An 18,426-nucleotide genomic window follows, 5' to 3' on the forward strand; every position below is an offset into this window, starting at 1 on the left:
GGTTGTTGCTAGTTGTTTTCTAAGTAAAATTGTCATGAAGAAGAAAAGCTGGCAGCTGTGTTGGAGTATTTTCTGAGATATGGGTTCCCTGTGCCCTAATTTCCCCTTGCTTTTCTTTTTCTGCTTTTGCCTTTGCTTTCCTTAAGTAGTTGTCTCGGTCTAACAGGGAAACAACTGTTTGTTCCCTGCACTGTCCTGTTCTTTGAACTTTTGACAATGGTCAATAGGAGCAAGCTGCTGCCACCACTACTTAACCTTGAAATTCAGTGGCTCTTTGGTTCCTTCATGTTTGCATTTCTCTTCTGTTTTCATTAATTGCTTCAACTCTGGTAATACTAATTATACATTCATGTATAAATAAAAAGGATGTTCTCTGTGAGTCTGACAGTAATGAGAGGAGGGCAGTCCCTACAAAGCTGAATGAAATGTTTCTAGTTTCTGGGGCTACCCACTGGGTTTTTGCAATGTCACCTGTGTTTGTGCTGTTGGCCCAGATGTGGCTGTAGGTCTGGAAGTGCATCTGCTTGTCCACTGTACTTGTTCTACCACATGATCCTACTGACAGGAGTACTCCATGAAGCATCAGCTATAAAGAGCAGGTCAAGTTTGTGTTTGTATTTGCACAAAAATCTGGTTTGAGAACTGCTTTCGTTTAGTTGGAGACCAGCAGATGTGTTGAATTTAGCACCCAGTTAGGTGATAATCCATGCGACCTCTGACCAGCATCACTAGTGAATCTAGTTTTTGAGCAAACGTTTCCCTGAAGGATACTGTAGAATGTGAAAAATGAATTGTTGATTCACCTGTGCTGAATTGGCAAATTATTGCCTGAAATTCCTCACCTTGGGTTGTATTCGAAGGTTAGAGCAAATCAACAATCATAATTTCTGTCCCTAAACACTAGGAATTTTTTAGTTTCTTGGCTACAGTGTAATTTGGGAAAATCCTTTCAAGTTGAAGAGAGAGTCATAAGGAATCAAGAAAACTGTGTCATTTCTACTGTGTTTAGGAGACTGTGACAATGATGGATTTTATTCACGTTTTATGTGAAAGACTTTGAAAGACAAGAGTTGTGTTCTTTACATGACTCATTTCATATTTCTAGGCCTATAACGGTCATCATCAAGCCTTGGAGGTACTTCTCCAATCTCTGGTAGACCTGGATATTAAGGACGAGAAGGGACGCACTGCTTTGGACCTGGCTGCGTTTAAAGGACATGCAGAGTGCGTGGAAGCTCTCATCAGCCAGGGTGCTTCTGTCACTGTAAAAGACAATGTCACCAAAAGGACCCCTCTCCACGCCTCAGGTGAGTGTGATCTTATGTTACTCTTGTGGTATAAACGCTAAAACACAGAAGCAGTTACCTTTACCTACCTACTATCCCTATGCACATTTCTTCTAAACAACAGAAGGAGGAGATTTTGACTTGTACTGAGGACTGCTGCTTCTTTGCTAAGGTCCTACAGTTAACTCTTACCTTTCATTTCCTTGGTCTTTTTTCCTCTGCCCCAGTGGTTCAGTCCTCCCTCACAGAGAATCCCATATTTTTTCACACCACTACTGCTCTGCCCTTACCCGCTTGCCTCTACTTTACCTTACCTCTCTATTACCACCTGCTCTTTAAGATGTGTGATGTTTCCCCTACGACATCTTCTCTTAATGGTTCCTCGGCCAAAACATCAGGGGAAGAGAGAGCACGTGCCTCACTGCTTCTCCTAAGGAAGAAAGGTTGAAAATACAGGTAGGCTCTCATTGGTGATGAAACTATCCTGGTGTTTAAAAATTTCAACCTTTTGCAGGGGCAACACTACAGAAATTCACCCCATTTCAGACATTATCCTCCTCCTGAGCTAGCTTGTGAACTTGCTGTTGCTGGGAGTCTGCTCCATTCCTCATGTGTTGAGTGTTAATTATGCAACGTGCATAATTAACTGGAAAATGTAGAATTTGGCATTTATTTAAAGGTTATTATTTAATATGTGCCTGTCAGATAAATATGCAGGGGTGCCAAAGGGAACGTTTCTCCTCTGGCTGTTCATCGAGGGGCTCAGTACAGCATAGCAGTGACCTCTAGTGGGAAGTAAAATTAATACTTCATTGGATAACATTATCAGGGCCAGACTTAATTGTCTTTCTGTTTATCTTTAAATTTTGCTTAGATTAAAATGCACATACATCCTCTAATACCAGTTTGTTCTCTGTGTGTGATCATATAAGTGCAACCTGGAAGCATAAGGTCAAATAGACTATTAGCAATTTTGTGTGCAGTACTGAAGAACATGTGCATAATAGATCTTCACAGCATACTAAAAAATGCTTTCTGCCTTCTTAAATTTTGCATCAGAACTGAGTACATTACTCCCCAGTAAACTAATGATATAGAGATGTGCTACCGGAGCTTACATATCAGAAGTTTGAGACCAGAATTCAGTGAGAGGGGGTTTTAGTTGTTTTTGATAAAAACACAAAATAGTAAATCCAGCTGATCCACATCCTGTTAAAACTGTTGGTTTAATTAATTTAAATCAAGATCAGTGCCGCCACAAAACTGGAGCTGTGTTGGTCAAGAGCTTTCCTATAGTCACTTCAAACATAGCTTGGGGTCTGAATGATGAACAAGGTGTGGCTTTGTCTGGTACCTCATCACTAGAGCAATGATTTTGCATTTATTTAAAAACATAGGTTTCTTGTTGTCACAGCTGAACTGTAGGGGTTCTGCAGTACTGAGAAAAGTAAATGGTAACAAAGCCATATTTTTGTTAGCAGCTCGGACTTAAAATATGGATTTGTTGAATAGAATTGGGTAGATTTGTTGAATAGAAGATGTTACTTTAATATGCACATTTCTTACCTTCATACAAATTCTGATTGTGGGGGTTTTTTTCCCCTATTTTAATTTCTTTTTTAATTGACCCCATCACTGTCGTATGAGTGCCTTCCATGTAAAACCAGGAGGAAGATTCATTGTAGACTGTTCTGGTCTGTGATATTTTTTTGCTTAAAAAAAATTAAATTTTAAATTTTAAAAGATTTAAAAAAATCTTCCAGGGATACAAGCAAAATGTTCTTTATATCTGCAGTGAAACAAAATAAATTAGGTGTGTATTTAAAAAAAGGAGGAAAAAAAGGGAAGAAGCAAGAAAGCCCTACCCACAGGAATGAGACACTAAAGAAAACATGTACCTTAAGAAGGGAAAATACTGCAGAGACAGGTTGAATATTTGAACTCTTAGTAAAGGAAATTTATCACTGTCATGAATTTGGAGGCTTTAAAATGGGAGATAAGTGCACTTTGGGTAAATAGCCATTAAGACAACGTTTAGATCAAGAGCTATGCAGAGTTCTGTGGAAATTAGCTCTGGAATAAAGCTTCTATCTCTAACTATTATGAAAAGCCACTTGCAATCTGATGATTTTTATTATGCTGTTTCGTAACAGAACAGTTTAGGAGTGTTTTAGCAAAGAACGATGCCACCTACGGGAAACTCTGCATGGTGCCACTGCAGTATCCAGCGTTTTTTATTTGCAATGCACGTGTAAGAGGTAAATTGGCATATTTTGAGAAATCAAACAGAATTCTTGCTGAATTAATCCCTTGAGTGACAGTGCGCTTTTGCACACACGAAAGTGAATGCTTGCATGTGTTTCCCGTCCATTGGAAAGAAACAAGAAGGCACGTGTGCCCATCCCCTTAAGCGTGTTTGCCTTCAGTCCTTCTAATTACACAAGCACAATTGCAGAACACAACAGTTAAGGAGACCTGAAGTGGTGGATTGGATTACAGGATTCTGCAGAGCATCGTCCAGTAAAGGGATTTGTAACTTCAGTAGAGAAATCACCTAATGAAGTATTTCTTTTTTCTGTCTGTCTCTCCCCCTCAGGGAATAGACTTCCTCTGACCTCATAATATGGAGAATTTCCTTAGCCTAAATTATATGTTCCCTGTATAATTTTATTACCACCAGTCTTTCCTCTGGCTAGCTTGGGGAATCCATTGCAAATGTTCCCCTAGCGTTAGTGTTGTAGCTCTGTTGGCAAAACTAATGTTCCCTGCAGGTTCTGTAATGCTTAGCAATCGCTGGGTCAGCTCCTAAGAGTTTCTGGGAGTATCTGTTCTAAAACTCATTTACCAAAATCCTTTTCAGACGTCGGTGTGAACAAGTTACGGTTTCTCTTCCTCCTGTCAGAAGAAAGAACAGATTCCCCCCCCCCCCAACCAGGTTTTCTCTCCCTGTAGAGAAAAAAGAAGATTTCCCCCCCCCCCCAAGCCAGTGACTCATCAGCCCCACACAACTGTTTACATGTACATGATATGGCATTACTTAGTGGTAAATAACTAAAAATGTCTTTATTTTTCTGGGTAGAGCAACTAAGATTATTTTTGGATGAGTGATTTAAATGTGATGATGTCCGCCCATTTCTCCGCCAGAATGATGTGACATAGGTGGTGTCCAAGGGTTTTGCCTCAGCCCACAGGGTGTAGGCAGTGTGAATGCATGACTTGCTGTAATAAGAACACAATCTATATCTACTGAGTACAGGAATTATTGTTTTTCAAAGAAGAAAATACTGTTCTGTTCATCCCATGAGTTGTATAAAGCTGAAGCCTTTAAGCCAGCTGTCACACAGGTGAGTTTCCAGTGTCAGGCCCCGCAAAACTTAGTAACTCAGAGCTGTTTTCCAACAGCAGTGGGTTACATTTTAAAAAGCAAGCCCCATTTTTGAGAAGTAGCTGTGGCTTCCAGAAATGTTAAGCTAGAAAAAATGGAAAAAACCAAAAGGAATTTTAGTCTCTGGTGGTATGTGCTGTTATGAATATGACGTTTGTATCGTTGGTCATTCGTTGCAGATGCTTCTTTTTTCATGGCAGCGCTGAAGAACTTGCTTGTGCAGTGCACACAAAATTGATGAGCCTTGCCAACGTACTTCCTACTGCGTTCCAAATCTGATCGCAGAAAGCCTTGTCTGCCTGCTCGGTCTGAGGGATTTTGAAATGCTGTCTGGTTTAGCAGAAATCTTTCTCAGTGAAAATCACGATTTCTGTTTTACTCATTTGGGATTTCTGTATGTAAGAGAACTAATCCTCGTCTTACTGAGGTCAGGGAAAAAACAGCTCACCATTTCATCGGCACAAGTTAAAGGACAATTGTGGGAATATTAATTTCTTATACTGTGGAATATTTTCCTTCTTTATAAGGAAATTTCTTATCCATCAGCATTACAATGGAAAAGTATCTGAAATTAAACATGTTTTAATTAAACGTACTTTTTTTCTTTATAGTCATTAATGGCCATACACCTTGTTTACGGTTGTTGCTAGAAGTTGCAGACAACCCTGATGTGACAGACGCCAAAGGACAGTAAGTTTTCTTTGTGATGGGTTTTTTTTCAGCTCTGTGATTCAAATAGCATCTCGAATTTCTTACAAAAAAGGCATTTATTGAAAATACTGTATTTCCTGCACGTCTCCTTATAGAATTTGGCAGAGTTTACAAAGTACACATTCAGTTGATCTAAGCCATGTGGAAAGGATTATTCATTAATCTTAGCCTTTGCTTCATACTTTAAACAATTCTTCATAGAAGCTGAGGGCCAGATTCAAGAAAAACGAACACGCTCTTGAGATGTTTCTATAGAGAGTCTTTTTCTTTCTAAGACATTGATATTTCAGGATTTATTTGGTGTATTAGGCTGGTGCAGTGAGACAGAATGTTTATTTGAGGTGACACATGAATTTGAGATGTTTCCACCACAATTTTACTTCTCGTTAAATGACAGTTATAGAGGGAGAATTAAGTATATTTTTAAAGTGAAAATGTGAATGGTTTAAAAAACTCATTTGAGGTGCCTGGAACATATCTGACTACACATATAATTTTAAATGGTATTAGTCTTATCTAAAAATAGAAGGAGAATAGATCCCTTTCAGAAAAAAATGGAAGACATGTTAGTCCAAATTTTGGCTTGAATAGTTTCCTCATGTCCCTTCATCCCCTTTATGCAATTGCGCAGCATTTGCAAAAAAAATGCTTTGGGTTGTTGTCATCTTGGTAACTAGGAGGGACTTTCATTCACAACACTTGGGCATTGCAAAGCTCATGTGTTGCTGGAGGTGACAATAATTGTAGGTTATTAAAGGAACAGATTGTCTTGAATGATGTTGCTCTGTAAACTGCTTACAAATGAGTTTTTTTCTATTTCAGTCATGGTAGTCGGTTGTTAAACATCTTAATAATTTCATACAAAAGGTCTTCACTTAGGTGTTATATAGATGAGTATGGTGAAAGAAACAGGTTTGTGGGTAGGAACGGAGGGAAATGCAAGGCTTCCTGATTTCTCTATTCCTGTAAGTTAGCAGTGGTAAGTAGTATGTCATTTTATAGCTGTGACTGGTTTGTTTTTGTTTTTTCTAGAACCCCACTAATGCTTGCCGTGGCATATGGGCACATTGATGCTGTTTCTTTGTTACTTGAAAAAGACGCATCTGTAGATGCAGCTGATCTCCTGGGATGCACAGCTTTACATCGAGGGGTGACTTATTTTTTAGGATTCTTAATTATTTGTTTTACTGTGACTACAACTCACTTATAAATACAGGGATATTGAATGTAGGGAATACTGTAAATGATTGGAAACCTGACCAAGCACAGTCAATGAGGTAAAAGGCAGGACGGATCTACTCTCAGTAATGCTCTGCTTTTGACTTTATTTCACGTTCACTTTAATTCATTAGATAAAATACCGATTAGACCAATTTTCTTGGCTCTAGACACTTTACAATAGCGGTCATTATTCATCTAACGGAGCACCTTAGGAATTCTGAAAATAATTTCTTTAAAAGAACTGCCCAGCAGTTATTTTCATTTTTCTTGGGGAGGACGGTGTAAATAAGTAAGCCTTAAGTTTTGATCTGGAGGCAGTGAAACTCGAGGCAGATCTAATCTTTTCTAGGAGTCTGCTTCTTACCCAATGTGAAGTTGATGCAAGAGATGATATTTATACAGCACTCTATGATAACTGCAGTGAGCAGTTCAGCTTAGGAGTCCAACACCTGTCCGTAATAAAAGCTATGGCATAAAATTTCTGTTCTGTATCGACAGCAATACATGAACACGACCAAGATACCAAAGCTAACCTATGTATGATACAGAGGTCACTGATAGTAGCTGGCCAGCTGTTAAAGCAGCTTTTCCTATTTCTGATGATATTCTTGATCCTTTTTTTCCCTCAGTTCTTCTCTCACATTCGTACATGGTTTTGAGAAGCCAGACTCCAGTTTTCCGAACCTCACCCCTTGTTCATCTGTTTCCTTAGTCTTAAAATCCTCCTTGCTTTTGTGCCTCACTTAGCCGAGTCTCTTCCACAGACTAGGAATCAATGCCTTTGAAAGGCAGTACCAAATACATTTCAGTGTATCAGTTATCATAGGTACTCACGGGACCACAGGAGCTTTCATCTCTGCCTTCTGAATCCCATCCAGGCTGTTTCATGTTCACAGGCATCAATCATATTCCATATTTCCTGGGCAAGAATCTGTATTATGTCAACCTCTTTACTCATTTCTTTGTTATCAGATTATGACTGGGCATGAAGAGTGTGTTCAGATGCTGTTAGAGAAAGAAGTATCTATTTTATGTAAAGACGCCAGAGGCAGAACACCTCTGCACTTTGCAGCAGCTCGGGGTCATGCCACTTGGCTGAGTGAATTACTGCAGATAGCACTTTCAGAGGAAGACTGCAGTTTGAAAGATAATCAAGGTTATACACCGCTGCACTGGGCTTGCTACAATGGTAAGTTTCTCTCTGTGGACTTTTGCCAAGTTCAAATGTTGCCTCAGTTTTAGGGAAACACGCTAACAAAGCAGCCTAACGCTTTGCGAAGCTTGAAATGAAGAGGCAACTTATCTCCCCTCTACTTGCTCTCTGTAGTTAGCATTCACTATGTTCACCCTTCAGTTCAGAAGCCAGGGAAATTCCAGCAATACTTCCCAGTGGCTTTGCAGCTCATTTGCTCCCAGTCACAGGAGGCCAGGGTGAAATTCTGGTTTTACTGACATCAGCGATGAAATTCTCATTGATTTCTGTGGGGCCAGGAATGCTCCTTTGAGGTGTCACCCTCTAATTTATTGATGCAAGAGATAAATACTGAATAGATGGATATTCTCAACTGAACTGATTATTCTAAACTGGATAATCTGAACTTGTTGCTTAATATAAGGATAAAGCTTCCTAATACCATCATTTAAGACCATCTTTGGAGACGTGTAAGGCAACATACATAACATTACATAAAAAAGAGACTTTTTTTTCCTTTCCTTTTTTTCAGTAAGTGCTAATATTAGCCTGGATCTATCTTGCTGCTGCCATAAAAAAAAAAAAATTCTGTTTATAATTTTATCACATAAAAGCTTATATACACATTGTGTTCAACTTTGAACTTAGTGTTAAATTCTAATCTGTATAAGCCTAATAGGAATTAAGTGAATTAGTTGCTTTGTGCAACACTGTGAAATGTCTGATCTCTTATAGGTCATGAAAACTGCATAGAGGTACTATTGGAACAAAAATCTTTCCGCACATTCTATGGTAATAGCTTCTCTCCATTGCACTGTGCCGTGTAAGTAGAAATCTCCAGTAACAAATGCTTTAGGATATGTCTGGAAGAAGTAGCAGTATGAGAATAAAGTGGGGGTTTTTTTAGATTATTTGCATGAGCAAATAATTTAAAGCTGATCATAAAATTGTGCTTATACTTCTGCTGAAAAAGTGGCAGAATAAAGAGTATTTTTGCATAAATTTTGTACATTTAGGCTATTTGTTGAAATTCTGACTTCTAATTAAATAGCTGCATTTCTGCTCCCTTTGTAGTTTCTTTTCCCTTGCTTACAACTACAGACCTATGCCTTTTCTTCACACAGGCTGGAACTTCATAGCTCTTCCATTCTTAGGCCATGACCTGGGCTATAGTGCCTTGGTCCGTGTAAGTATGAGCTTTTGAGGTTCCTTTGAAACCCAGTGGCTGAGAGTTAAGAAATTTGTCAGAATCAAGATGATTCTTTTTTAGCAATAGGAACAAAGCGTTAATGAAGGAAGGATTTGAAACAACAATCTGTGTCATGCTAGAATGGTGTTCTGTGCAGGCCGTATTTTTTCCAAGACAGCCTCAGCTGAGTGTTTTCCAGACTGATTTTCTTCATGGTCTTTTTTGCTTCTGAGCTAATCTCTATCTTGAAGCTTTGGTACTTCTTACCCAGGCCCTAGCCAAAGGGATTGATGGGTTATAGAGGCAGACTCTGTATCCAAAGTTCTCATATTACTTATGAACAACAAAAAGGTGGTAGCTATTATGAGTTATTCCTCTTCTTCCATGCATGTATTTTATACATATTCCTTATTCCAATAAAGCAGTATGTTTTCATATGGGAAGGATTCTAATAGAGCAAAATCGTAACTTTTCATAACATAATTGCAAATGCATTTTTTTTAAAATGCAAGATTACTTTAGTTTGTAGGACCTAACATGCTTATTAAAACATGTAAGCCATCAGGAGACTAAGGAATTAAGCACTGAAAAAACAAATGCAAACCTTCCTAATATCTGCCAACAATTAGAATGACTGTATTCTATTCTATGTTCTATTAGAAGAATGAATGTCTTCCAGAAGTAATGATAGGAGTTACTATTGTGTAGGCTTCCCTTCTACAGTCCACATCATCGGAAAGTAGAAAAGTAATTTATCATGTATCAAACTTTGAAATTATAAAAACCCCAACATATTAGAGAAATAAAAGCATATCAAAAGCACTTTTTTTACTCTGCTTAAAATAAAATCATTTGTGTCTGAAACATAGTCTTTGAAATCTGAATTTCTAGTGATGGCTTTGAAATTTTTTTTTTTCAATATTTATATTCTTTTAAACTAGTATGTAATTCTCAAACCCATTAAAAATGTGTGCAACTTAAAAATGCATGCAAATTTAAAATGAAAACAGCTGCTAATCCAGCGTGGGTGTTTGTTAGCTATGCTGTATGTCCAATACTGTTACTAAACACTGTTCATTTTCATAATGAAATGGGACAAATTAACAATAACCAGAAAGAGTATTAATTCAGTCCATCCATCAAGGAAAAGTATTAAATGTGTGAGTTGGAAGACATGTGGGCTTCAGTACCTAAAACATTAGAATAAAGCTTTCTATATGTAGGTATCTATGACTGAGTGCTTTCCAGATCCAGGTGTGTTTGACATTTAGACTAAAGGATTTTAAGGTATTAAGGTTTTAATCCTAGGTTTGTGCTGCACTTTCAATTACCTTTGTGCATAGCCAATTGCAGGATCAGCTTTGCTTTAGAGACTGAAATTTATAGTAGCAGATGCAGTTTGGTTGAATGGAGAGATGATGAATAATCAGAAATGTGACTGAAAGCATTACGACAAAGGTATGTTAGGATAACTTATAAATAACCAATAAGAAATATTAATGGGATATTAATGGAAGTAAATTAATACTGGAAAGTTGGAAAAGATGTAGACTTTTTACCTTTTTGAAAATGTCTTTTCTTTGGCAGAATCAATGATCACGAAAACTGTGCATCACTGCTCATCGGAGCTATCGATGCCAGCATTGTCAATTGCAAAGATGACAAAGGAAGGTAATATTTTCTTAAACAAATTGCATTTCATGTTCATGAATCCATCTAGTATTTTTCATGATTCTTTCTGAACCTCTGGAACTAATCCTTATCTGATACGGTTGAACTAAGTCTTGTCACGCTGACTCTTTCAGACAGCAGTTTACACTGCAACAGAGTTAAATGGTGGCTCACTTGAAGCAAGAATACTATGAAGTATTCAGTTTCATAGTACATATGAAAAGAAATACAAAAGAAATAGTATTTTGGTTGTTTAGAACAGCTATGACTATAGGCTGTTTCCCTGAACCAGTTTTCTTTGTTAAATACTTAAACACGTTTATTTTTGCTAAATGGAGTGATACTATGTACACATAGAAAAGTATTTCATTAAAAACTTTAATGTTATGTTAGCGTTCTCAGGGCACACAACTGAAAACATCTGTGCAGCAAAATGATACTGATAGAGCAAGAGACATGCATTCAGCCAAATCCTTAATTTGTCCCGTTGATAATCTCATCACTATGTGTGTGTGTATATATATATAAAATTAAAATTGCTGAAATTCTAAAAATTGAATAGTCATTGTTTCTATTAATTAAAACAAATTCAAGACCTTCAGTAATGGTGATTACTTGCTCCTATAAGGGTAAGATCGCCTCACCCTTACTGAGAAGCAAAACCTGAAGTAACACCATGAGCTGGGTTGCGTACCAACTATTTTTCATCTCTATTAGTCACACTTCAGACCCAAAATGCCATAGGGAGACAGCAAACGAATTCTAGTGTCTCAGTCTTGCGGAAACTGATAACCTTCAAAGTGGACAGAATTCCTTCTGCCTTTTATAGAAATACTATTATTGTAGCTTGTTGCTGCAGTATTTTTGACTATAACTTAAAATACTTCAGTTTTTTTAAATAATGGATCTGTTCTTTTCTGATAGTTCTTCCCATCTTAGGCTTGTTAAAAAAAACAAAATCAGATTAATAAGAATGAGGGATTGTACTGCTTTTCATATCATGCAGTATGCTCCATTAAAATAACGATGCTGCTAATATGAGATTCTCCACAGTATCTCATCTCCACAGTATCATATCCACCTTATGCTTCCCTTTTTTTAATGGATCTGTTCTTTTCTGATAGTTCTTCCCATCTTAGGCTTGTTAAAAAAAACAAAATCAGATTAATAAGAATGAGGGATTGTACTGCTTTTCATATCATGCAGTATGCTCCATTAAAATAACGATGCTGCTAATATGAGATTCTCCACAGTATCTCATCTCCACAGTATCATATCCACCTTATGCTTCCCTTTTTTTAAAGTTTATATTGCACCAGGACAGAGACTGTAAATATTATTTTAACTTATGCTGCTACTGTAAAGTTCCCCTGGTGATAATGCAAAGTTTCATAGGGGAAAAAAAATTAAGAATGTCGTGCACTTTCAGGTTCTTGGGAAGGTAAGTAAACAGGAATATTGTCATTCTTTAGCAACAGCTGTGGTCGTGTTACTTTCCCTACAGAACGCCCCTTCACGCAGCAGCCTTCGCGGATCACGTGGAGTGCCTCCAGCTCCTCCTGAGTCACAGCGCACAAGTGAATGCTGCGGATCACGCAGGGAAAACACCTCTCATGATGGCAGCTCAAAACGGTCATGTAGGTGCGGTAGGTAAGTACATCCTTGCCTCTGTTTGTCTTGAAGGGTGAGTGCTACTGCAGTTACTATCCCAAATAGGTAGTCATCTTTTTTTCCTGTGAAACCTAAGGAAGAAAAATAAATTGTGTGGATGTCTGTAAGAAGCTACCTTTACATCTGTAAAAAATATCTTTTTCTTCTCAGTCATTTTTTCTCAGTAGTCTTGGTGAACAGTTGCAATAACAAACTTCAGTCTTACTTCCTCCTAAGAGCGCACTGTAAAGAGCATGAGGGGAGTAGTAATTCCATTCTCCTGTTTACTTCCTTGATTTTATGGAGCAGTAAAACTGCACGTGTGAAAAAGATTGTGTAACCTTTTTTTCTGCTCTATTATAGGAAGTCCTATTCTTAAAATGGCAGCTATCAGCAGCTGCTTTTCCAGGCTAGACTTTATACTATAGACATCCAGATTAGGGTCATATTGGCTTAACAGAATTCCCTTTTCTCTAGCTTCAACAGCACAGACTGCACCCTAAATTCTTTATATCCACTTAGCCCTCTCAAAGCAGGATCCACAGTTGTTCCTAGGAGGAGGTGATTCAGGCAGTACTGGCTGATCTGCAATTGGGGAAGTTTATAAATAAATTAAGATGAATATATGTTTGACAGTTTGGGGCACAGTGAATGAGCTATTAGCTTTGCCTTTGCTTGCTGATTAACTGCACGAGATTAGTCTGTTCTCATTCATTATTTTCACTTCGTGTTCATAAAGCTTACATCACATAAAGGCTTAATTGATTAGCATGTATGCATGTGTATATTGAAATAGTAAATTTTTTCCTCTGTTTTTACACGGTCGTCTGCCCATTGGGTTTGTTTGTTGATTTCTGTTCTATGCCTCAGACTTTTTGGTGAACATTGCCAAGGCTGACCTGACATTAAAAGATAAGGAGCTGAATACATCCTTGCACTTGGCTAGCAGTAAAGTAAGTTGAAGACCTCTGTATGCTTCTATTCTCTTCACAGTCTGTCTGTCTGTCTGTATGTATGTGTGTGTTTATGCTCCTAAAAATTTTTCTGCAGTGGAAATGTGATGGTCAAACTTGTGGTGAGGAATGGAGCATTGTTGCAAGCTTTTTCTCAAGTCTGTTTCAAGGTTTAGTAAATTGAGAAATATGGATGCCTCTTATGACAGCTGAAACATAAGGAAGGGAAACTAAGAGAAATACTGGAAAATCCTTTGAGATTTTACCAAATAATCTCACTGTGAAATAGCTTAACATAGGTTCAGTGGCAAAGAAAAAAAAAAAGGTATTTATTCTTTTTTCTTATTCTCCAATTTCTGTGGAAGGAACCCAAAATTTTCCCTTATGCTCTGTAGCAGTAAAACCAGAAGCATTGATTAGATTGGTGGTGGTGTCTTTTCCCACCCTTTCCTCCTCTTAATTCCAGTTGCTACTGCTGTTTCTGCAAGAAAAAATGCCCATGGGATTCCCTCTCCTGGGCCTTTTCTTTTGCTCCTATCCACAGATTGGATTCCTGTGTGATAGTATTTCTCCAGTTTCTGCAGACACATGAGCCTCGCTGAATTCTCAAGGTCCTTCAGGCAGCTGGTCACCTGCCAGGGCTGTAGGTTCGGCACCTGTGGCTTGCTGTGCTGAAACAGTATCAGAAATAAGGCCCGGATCTGTATTATTTCCAAAGTTTCATTATTAGAGCTCTCGCACTGAAGGGATTTTGTAGTAGCTTATTAATAATACAGAAAGGCATTTCACGATCCAGAAAGTATAGTATTAGTTTTTGAGATTAAACCATCTCTTTCTATGTTACTATGTAGTTCTAATAAATAATCCATCGAATGCTCTCTCAAGAGAAATAGCAGTCTTCTCTGAAAGCTGAGGAGGTGAATTCATATATAATGAATGGAGGGTTGAAAGACAGGTCAATGTCTACATTTCTAAATGTGCTAAAGCATCCTAGCAGTGGCGGTTTGTAAATGGTATTTTAAGGCTCCTACAGTTCACCTACTACACATCCTTATAAGCTGAGTAGCATGGTTTGTATTTCAAATTGAGTTATTAAATTTCACTTTTATATGTAACATTTCTTTTGCCTCAATTTCAAACTCCTCAGCAAATTAACACTCTTGGTTTTTTTCCCCAACTACAGGGTCATGAAAAATGTGCCTTGTTGATACTTGATGAGATACAAGAACAGAGCCTTATTAATGCAAAAAATAATGCATTGCAGACGTAAGTATAGCCTGATCCTCTCAAGTTCAGTTGACTTACCAGAAGATTCCGATTTAACATTTCAAATTCATGTCCCAGATTTTTTCATAGAACAAAAAGGTTAATTTCTGATATTTTTGAGTGCTTGCCCTTGAAAAGACCGGATTTGTATTGCATTTTCACTTTTAATTTTGATTCCTTTGATGCCAATTCTATACATGGTCTGGTGGAAAAATTATATGAGCTCATTTATTTGAAGACTATACCAAAATGTCTATTAATCATGTGAATGTGTAAGTATACATCTGGCATTTCCCAGCTTTTTGAGCTTCACCTTAAATCTAAATAATTTATTTAGACTTAAGGTGGTACATTTAATTTTCAGAGGTTTTTTTTAGGTGATATTTTATGTCCAACTCCTGTCCATACCATACATTATCAGCAGAGTTAGAACCGTCAATATTCTTACTCCAGCTGCAACTGTTTGACTGGTATGGGGGAATCCCACAGGAGAAGATTCAACCACGAGTTCAGGGGGCAGATCATCTGGTGCTTGCAGAAGAATTCACTCCATCTTAGCCCTTTTTTCCCCCTTCCATTATGAAATTGTTTCTCCTGTCCCACTAGCTGTCCCCAAACAGGAGCATTGGGTGTTGGCCCAGGAAGGAAGCAAACCAGTGGTTACTTTTAATTTCCAGCTGCTCTGCAGTAACAGAGATTAGCAATCGAGTATTCAAGAATAAAAAGGCAATACAATAATTTTGAACAGTCTGTAGTAGCCAGAATGAAGGATGGAACAAAGGCATTTCTTCGGTCTTAGATTCATTTTCCTTTTAAATGTCAATTGTGTGCTGCAAATAGTGGGAAAAATGAGAGCTTTTTAAAGAAAGACTTTAGACTGGAAAGTATTAAGCAATCTTTGTGTACGTAAAGGTGGTTATATTTGTCTTGCACATATGTTTTATAGATGTGGAACATGAGGATTATTTTAAAGGCTGTAATATAATTTAATGTCTACAATATAATTGTAATGATCCAAAAAAGGAAAATATTCTCTTTCTGATGCTGGGTATGCTTTAAGCATTACCTAACTTTTTAGAAAGCCTATTTTAAACTGAACTTGAATTTAGTTGTCATGTTTTTGTAGACCTCTCCATATTGCTGCACGAAACGGCTTAAAGATGGTGGTTGAAGAGTTGCTAGCCAAAGGGGCATGTGTCCTAGCAGTAGATGAAAATGGTAAGTAAATAATACACTTTGACAATCTTCAGTAGGACCCAACAGGTAATTTTACAACAAAGGGAAGCAATAGACTTAAAAGCTGATGATAGACATCATTGATGCTTTTATCCTTCCAAGAACAGACAATGATCTGTGTGAGTACCTATTAAAAGAAAGATACTATTTATTTTTCTTTAATATAAAAATGTATTCTAAACATCACAGCGGTCCCTTTTACTGTTCATTTTGCATGTACTGTCAACAGCTAGTCTTTTTTAATGCTTGAGTGCGGTGGTAACTTGAATTTCCTAAACATGCAAGTGGCACCGGATAATTCTGACGCCTTGCAGAAGAATTAAGGATTATGCATTCAATCAGCGCATGTTTTAATGGGTAGGAAGAAAACCATCAACATATGTTTGATTGTGTCCCAGTTCATTCTGAGATCAAAGCTTGTGCTTACCAATTGTCTGACCTAATCCAAGATGCAAATAAATTACTGTTGCCTCATAAAATACATGGTTAGTTAATAAATCTGATAATTTTGTTTCAGATCTCAATGAAGTCCTTCCCTAAACATTATAAAGCCCATAGAGGGCTGTGCTTCTATAATTAATGTTTTCAGAAATGTCCTCCTGAAATAAGCTGGTCTTTATTACAATACTGACTTCACGGCATTAATGTAACAATTTGGTACCTCCATCTTCCCATATCTGTAAAGTAACAATAATAATAATACTCACCCATCATTGCAAGACATTTGAGATCTGTGGATGAAAAGAAATGAGTGGTGAGTATTTACTATTAACCAAGTGCTACCTAGATATACTTGCATGAATGAGTTCCACTGAAGTCATCTGGCCCTAACCTCATTTTAGAGATAGGGGACGGGAAAATGAACGAGACTAGCTTCTAACCCCAGTTTTTATCGTTAAAATTGTACATACGGATCCACCTAATTTGCATGTATGTAACAAGTGAAAATTAAGTTTGAATTTGATACACATTTAATTTTTCTAGGAACAACTGCATACGCAGTTTAAAAAAGAAAATTTAAGTACAATCTTAGTATAAGTACAACTCTAAAGAATATTCACGCTTGGAACTCGGTGGAAGAGGAAATTCCGTTTAGGGTATGCATTCACTGCAGTCAGTGCTTAAATGTGGGTAGTTTGTTACAAAACTGTACTCACGTTTGTCTGCCAAACTCATCTACACTGCAGGTGTTCTCAGCTTACTTGAGGCAGTAGGGTATCAGTAGTGGTCATTGCCTCAGATTACTATTGCTGCAGCACTTAAGATTTAGCCATCTTCAAAAGAATTTGTTTGCTCTTAGTATAAAGGAGGATTTGTTGGAAAGTGCTGGAGTACTACACAGCAGCCTCCAAAATGTATAGATAGCAAGTGTAATCAGCATACTGCTTTCCAAGATTTGTATATGTGAAGAGCTGCTTTAGGGGCAGCGCTTGGACAGGAGCCACGTTAAACTGCAGTGAAGACAAACTTTTAATAGCTCCCCAGTTCTTCGTTTTACTGACATCTGTAGAATATTAACTTCGTATTTGAAGTGTATTCCATGCTTTCTGAATACAGTCATTATTCGTCTAACATAATGTAAATTTGGGTAACTAAACATCCACTTAGTCATACCTGCTATACACGTACCACGTGCACTGGTCTAATTCTTTTCTCTCGTAATTTAATTCCTAAATAAACTGCTTCCTGAGTTGAGTAGATACTCAACTGATCAGTCTTTAAAATCGTTTGCTTAGTATTTCAAAATGTTTTTAAACTAATATCTTTACATTCTAATGAAAGTCATTGTTCTCAGAATGAGACTTGTTCATATGCACAGAAACTGAAGCCAGTTTCTGTCCCTGTTGCTGTACTCCCCGTGTTCTGTATCCATCATACTGTCTGTGCTGTAGAAATGTGTTTAGCAAGTGCTTTTATTCATATCGTGAAGCCTGTTTGCTGCCTGATTTTAAAAAAATAGCGCTTGTTGTGGTCACAGTGATCTAAATGCTCCATAAAGTGTGTATTTTCCCAGCATGTCTAATTTAAAATAAGTAACATACCCCTGTTGCCTGGCATGATTGTAGCTGAACATACATCTCCTGCTTACGACGTCACCTAGAGATGTATAAGAGGAATGCTCAGTGCCATTCTCAGTACCCTTAGTACTAACCATTGCCTTGTCTGCATTTGTGCCCAGGTCATACGCCAGCCCTGGCTTGCGCTCCTAACAAAGACGTGGCTGACTGCCTGGCACTCATTTTGGCTACCATGATGCCTTTTTCTCCTTCCAGTTCAATGACGGCTTTCAACTTCGTTTGTTTTAAAAAAGACAATTTGGGCAGGACACATCTCTGCGATGGCTCCAGTATGGGTAGCATTAACTCTTACAATAAGCCCTTGAGTAATAACATAGGAACAGAGGATGGGTATAATGACAATGATTCGGATTCTGAAACATTTTGACTTTTTGGTATTCAAAACCTTTTTTTCATTGTTATTTCATTTCAGCTTTATTTTTGTCTTTTTAAACAGCTTAAATCCCATGGCTATATTCTTAACTATTATTCTTGACAAGTAGGTATTGAAAGATTTGTAGTGTCAATGAGAATCAAGCCTTTAAATAACAAAGTTAGAGGGATTTACTGGAACATATCCCCATTAATGTTCTGCAGCTTTTCAGCTTC

General features: G+C 37.6%; 1 protein-coding gene across 1 annotated transcript in view; it reads left to right on the forward strand.

Annotated features, from left to right (window-relative positions):
- Positions 1–18,205, forward strand: part of ANKRD44 (ankyrin repeat domain 44) — a 77,618-nt gene extending 59,413 nt beyond the window's left edge. Inside the window, exons 17-27 of the mRNA XM_019473511.1 lie at positions 1,106–1,307; positions 5,283–5,361; positions 6,415–6,532; positions 7,576–7,792; positions 8,531–8,618; positions 10,572–10,655; positions 12,160–12,305; positions 13,176–13,258; positions 14,442–14,524; positions 15,651–15,742; positions 17,940–18,205. Coding sequence (XP_019329056.1) covers positions 1,106–1,307; positions 5,283–5,361; positions 6,415–6,532; positions 7,576–7,792; positions 8,531–8,618; positions 10,572–10,655; positions 12,160–12,305; positions 13,176–13,258; positions 14,442–14,524; positions 15,651–15,742; positions 17,940–18,205 — 1,458 coding nt within the window. The remainder of the gene's footprint in view (positions 1–1,105; positions 1,308–5,282; positions 5,362–6,414; positions 6,533–7,575; positions 7,793–8,530; positions 8,619–10,571; positions 10,656–12,159; positions 12,306–13,175; positions 13,259–14,441; positions 14,525–15,650; positions 15,743–17,939) is intronic.
- Positions 18,206–18,426: the final 221 nt, after the last annotated feature.

This window comes from Aptenodytes forsteri, unplaced genomic scaffold (genome assembly GCF_000699145.1).
Source record: "Aptenodytes forsteri isolate BGI_AS27 unplaced genomic scaffold, ASM69914v1 Scaffold183, whole genome shotgun sequence".
Lineage (NCBI taxonomy): Eukaryota > Metazoa > Chordata > Aves > Sphenisciformes > Spheniscidae > Aptenodytes > Aptenodytes forsteri.